Source organism: Drosophila grimshawi, unplaced genomic scaffold, assembly GCF_018153295.1.
Source record: "Drosophila grimshawi isolate 15287-2541.00 unplaced genomic scaffold, ASM1815329v1 contig_764, whole genome shotgun sequence".
In the NCBI taxonomy this organism is placed as follows: domain Eukaryota; kingdom Metazoa; phylum Arthropoda; class Insecta; order Diptera; family Drosophilidae; genus Drosophila; species Drosophila grimshawi.
The window spans coordinates 1-4,353 of NW_025063600.1; the positions used below are offsets into that span (position 1 = coordinate 1).

Below are 4,353 nucleotides of genomic sequence, written 5' to 3' on the forward strand. Positions count from 1 at the left end.
CCAAATTTCAATGGCACATTAAAGATTATTCATATTCACATGAATGTGCTTCGCCACCTGTTGTCAGCTGGTATACTTTACATTTCTCTATTTAAAAAGATTATTTATTATTATTTATTATATATTATTATTTATGAACAAGCAGACATGTGTACGATTTATATGATTTTGGATGCTTTATTCCAATTTGTGATATTTTTACAAAAATACACAAAATTATATAATGAATATATAAAATTATTATTTTTACGCTTATAGCTTTGTCGACTTCAATTCGTCCACAATCTCTTGCATGGATGGTCGCACGTTCGGTTCTTTATCCCAGCGCTTCTTTATCAATGTTTGAATGTTCATGGGGCACTCGCTTTTAGCCAAATCCGTTAGGGAGGGTCGTAGATCTACACGAATTATTGTCAATTATTATTATCGGACACTATGTGCGGAGATGTAACATACTTTTCATATCAATTTCTATTAAGAGATCTGCATTTCCTGTTACATCAACACCAGAATAAGGTACTTTACGCACAAAAACTTCCCACATTGAAATGCCCAGGCTATACACATCGCATTTATCAGAGTATTTGCAGCCATTGAAAACCTGAGCATTGTAAAAAAGTTCGGTAATGTGAACTAAACGATAATATAGAGATATTATATTTACCTCGGGTGCCATATATACGGCCGTTCCCCTTTTGTTTGTCATAAATGTTGCCACTTTTCGTACCATGCCAAAATCACAAATTTTCAAATTTTTTTGTTCAGCATCAAGCAACATATTCTGGGGCTTAACATCGCGATGAACTCCTATTTCTGATATCAGATAAGCCAGAGCCTAGAAATAAAGCATGATTCATTAGTGTATATACATATACATATGTATATATAAGTACCTCTGCCGCCTGAGTTAACCAGCGAACGCTATCAGTCAGTTCATATTTTTTATTTTTCTGCTGATGCAATAAATGCCACAGTGATCCACCAGCCATATATTCCATAACTAAGAAGCTTCTATCATTGTGATACGTAGTGCCATATAGTTTGATGATGTTCTTATGATTGGCCTTTGCCAGATTATGAGCCTCGTTTACAATTGCAATATTTGTCTGGATGTCCCCTATTATTGCTTTAACAGCTACTTTATTGCCTTTATACGTGGCCTCCCAGACTTCTCCAAAGCTCCCTTTTCCAAGTTCCTAAAAAAAAATGGTATGTGTTTTATATAAAATTAGTGATCCCTACATTTAAACTACTCACTCTTTTAAGGATAAGATCTCCATAATTGATTGACTCCATTTCGCTTTGAAATTCAAACGCAGACTGAGACTGTTGGTGGCAAATGCCAAACATTTATTGCAAATGTACACAGAACTCATGCAAGATAAGCACGTATGCGTATGCACGTATGCAATTACACTGAAAAAAAATATTTTTAATTAATTTTTTATTTTATGATGCCTTCCAAAAATTATATTTTGTGTTCGTCCGCCTAATTTGAAAACAAAAAATGATGAAAAAACACAAAAATCAGCTTCACATTTCTGTATACATTCTTTTGTCTGTGAAGAATCAAACCAATCACCGATTGTTTCAGTACTTGCAATCTTTTATAAACAAATAAATATGGCTATAAACAGATATATACCCTCCGCGAAATTCGATTAACGCCACTGGATTTTTTGCATTATAAAATTGAAAATAAAATTTGAAAACTTTTTTTTGCTCCACAAAAGGTAAGTGTTTTGAATATACGTCACATAAAAAATGAATTAAAAAGAACATTAACATAAAATTTGAACTAGGGAAATTCGATAAAAGGCAATGATAATAATAATAATTTAATATGTAGAAATGACATGAAAATAACATTTTAATAATGTGTTCAGCTTCCACATTGGTTTATAACTACAAAATTCGACTAAAAAATTCGAATCAACTACTTTTTACAACTCAGATAGTCGGATTTTTAGACCGTTCCTTAACGACAGCCTTCGTAGCTGCTCAACTGTCGATTACCAACTTAAACTTTAATCGGAAAACAACTGTTGACATGTTGGTCAAGCACAAGCAAAATGCATCGTAGCTCACATGGTAGTATCAAATCGTCGCTATCTTTGCGCTCCAGCGGCAAATCCTTTCAGGTCAAATTGGACAAAATGTCCGAGCATCTGTATGACATAGTCAAAAGTGGCTCAATGGTGAAACAGGCCCAAAACAAGAAGCGATTCACCCCAGTCAACTATAAACATCGCTGGTTCGAGCTGACAAAGCGAACGATCTGCTATTACGATGTGGAGAACGTGGAGGTGAGTCAATATTCCAATAAAATAAATAATAATAATAAATAAACAATTCCCCAACAATTCACGTAATAAACATCTGAAAAGTTAAGCATTAGCACACCTGTTGTGATAGGTCAGTAAGGTTACACTAAATATTTAATAATAAATACAATTACTTGTGGTTAATAAATGCACAAAAATTGCAAACAAATTACAATGCAAAATTTAACGTAAGAACCGGTATAAGCGCATTATAAATGCACACTGGCAGCAATTCAGCCATAAACATCGATATTTATAGCGTTAATCGATTGGCGCTTGCTGACATCGGACAATTTGTAATGAGCGAAAAGTTTTCACAAAATACGTGGCTTACGCATCGTATTTTCGCGCTAATTCTAAATAGTAATGTACTTCGCCAAATAGCCGTTAATTTAACAACACACAATATGTTGGCACTGTTGTTGCAATTGTTTTGTTATCTTGTCGCATTCATATTGGCCACCGTGTTGTTGGTATGTAAATGGCACAAAAACCGATAACTCTGCTTCTTATTTATTTTACTCGCAATTCTTGTTTTTAGATGGTGTTGGTTTTGTTATACAAAACAAAACCATATCCAATTATAACACGACACAAGGATGAAAAGTTCTATTTGGATCCGAAAACGATAAAAACAATTGAATTTCCTAGTTTGGATGAACCGCCCACCTTGGAGCTGAGCGTCATTGTGCCGACCTAGAATGAAGAGCAACGACGTGGGTATTATTTTTGTTGTTATTGTTTTTTTGAGTAATGATTAATCACATGATTATTGTGTAATATATGGCAGCAGCGATGCCACAGTTTCTATGGCCCTCAAATATTCCAAGCTGCATGGTGCGGATAAATTTCGTGTGTTGGAGCTTGTCCAGAATCGTGGCAAGGGCGGCGCTGTACGTCTGGGCATGCTCAGTGCCCGTGGCCGGCAATTACTCTTCGCCGATGCCGATGGTGCAACGAAATTTGCCGTCTATGATAAACTGGCAGAGACATTGACCAGTGTGGCGCCCGAATGGCGTCACGATGGCATCGCCATTGGTTCACGTGCTCATCTCGAGAATGAGTCAATTGCAAGGCGTAGCTTTTTTCGGTAAGTAAGTAAACCGGAATTAATTTGTTTCTATTTGCTCTCCCAGTTGTATTACGATTTATTAAGTAATTTTTATCACTTTTTATTCTATTCCAAAGCACAATTTTAATGCATGGCTTTCATACGCTTGTCTGGATATTTGCGGTGAGATCGGTGCGAGATACACAATGTGGCTTCAAGCTATTTACACGTGCAACCGCACGTAAACTATTCAATAGTTTGCACGTGCAACGTTGGGCCTTTGATGTGGAGCTGCTTTATCTGGCTGAACGTCTCCGTCTGCCCATGGTCGAGGTGGCTGTGCGCTGGACAGAGATAGACGGCTCCAAATTGTCGCCATTCTGGTCGTGGTTGCAAATGGGCATTGATCTCTTTATGATTTGGCTGCGTTATTTAATCGGCGCTTGGCGCTTATCTGCCAGTCAGAAGAATTAAAAAAAACGTCAGCGACGAATGCGCATTTAATTATTGTTTCCTACAAACTATAATTGTAAAACTTATTAAACTAAGTGCAGAGTATTCTAAAAAAAAAAAAAAACAAATTATTCCTTTCTGTTTCTAGAACTGTTTTCTATTCGATATAAATTTGTATATATTTTGCGCTGCGATCAATAAAATGGGAATCAACGCTGCAATTCGAAAAATGAGGCGGTCGCTCGATATCAATACAGTCGACACGATAGCAAATCGATAGCCGTTTTAAAGTTAAGTCGCGTCGGCGCGTTAGCAACTCGCAACACCCAGAACACCGCATTTATATTTAATAATACATATTGAGCAGTAAGCAATTTTAAGTGCTTATAAACAAGTGGACCATTCGTGTCCAGTCAAAGAGTGCCGGCTGCACTTGCTGCTCCTGCTGCTGTTCCCGCAATTAGCAAACGTCTAGGCCGCCTGTTGCGTCTCTGTGTGTGTGTGTGTGTGTTGGAAAGTTCTCAT

At 36.8% G+C, this 4,353-nt stretch overlaps 2 protein-coding genes across 3 annotated transcripts; one reads left to right on the forward strand and one right to left on the reverse strand.

Annotated features, from left to right (window-relative positions):
* Positions 1 to 152: 152 nt before the first annotated feature.
* Positions 153 to 1,340, reverse strand: LOC122322793 (mitogen-activated protein kinase kinase kinase 7-like). Its single transcript, XM_043215790.1, has 5 exons — positions 1,258 to 1,340; positions 894 to 1,196; positions 665 to 835; positions 457 to 601; positions 153 to 398 (listed from the first exon to the last, which is right to left on the reverse strand). The coding sequence occupies exons 1-5, from the start codon at positions 1,294 to 1,296 to the stop codon at positions 253 to 255; spliced, it is 804 nt and encodes a 267-aa protein (XP_043071725.1). The 5' UTR covers positions 1,297 to 1,340; the 3' UTR covers positions 153 to 252.
* A 1,260-nt stretch (positions 1,341 to 2,600) lies between these two features.
* LOC6562742 (dolichyl-phosphate beta-glucosyltransferase) lies at positions 2,601 to 3,864 on the forward strand. 2 transcript variants are annotated; one of them, XM_032736431.2, is made up of 4 exons: positions 2,601 to 2,797; positions 2,866 to 3,044; positions 3,118 to 3,418; positions 3,513 to 3,864. In XM_032736431.2, exons 3-4 carry the CDS (start codon positions 3,348 to 3,350, stop codon positions 3,847 to 3,849), a joined length of 408 nt encoding a protein of 135 aa, XP_032592322.1. In that variant the 5' UTR covers positions 2,601 to 2,797; positions 2,866 to 3,044; positions 3,118 to 3,347; the 3' UTR covers positions 3,850 to 3,864. The 2 variants fall into 2 exon arrangements, with proteins under 2 accessions (XP_032592322.1, XP_032592320.1); XM_032736429.2 differs by having other exon boundaries at positions 2,675 to 2,797; positions 2,866 to 3,040; positions 3,118 to 3,414.
* The last annotated feature ends 489 nt before the right edge of the window (positions 3,865 to 4,353 follow it).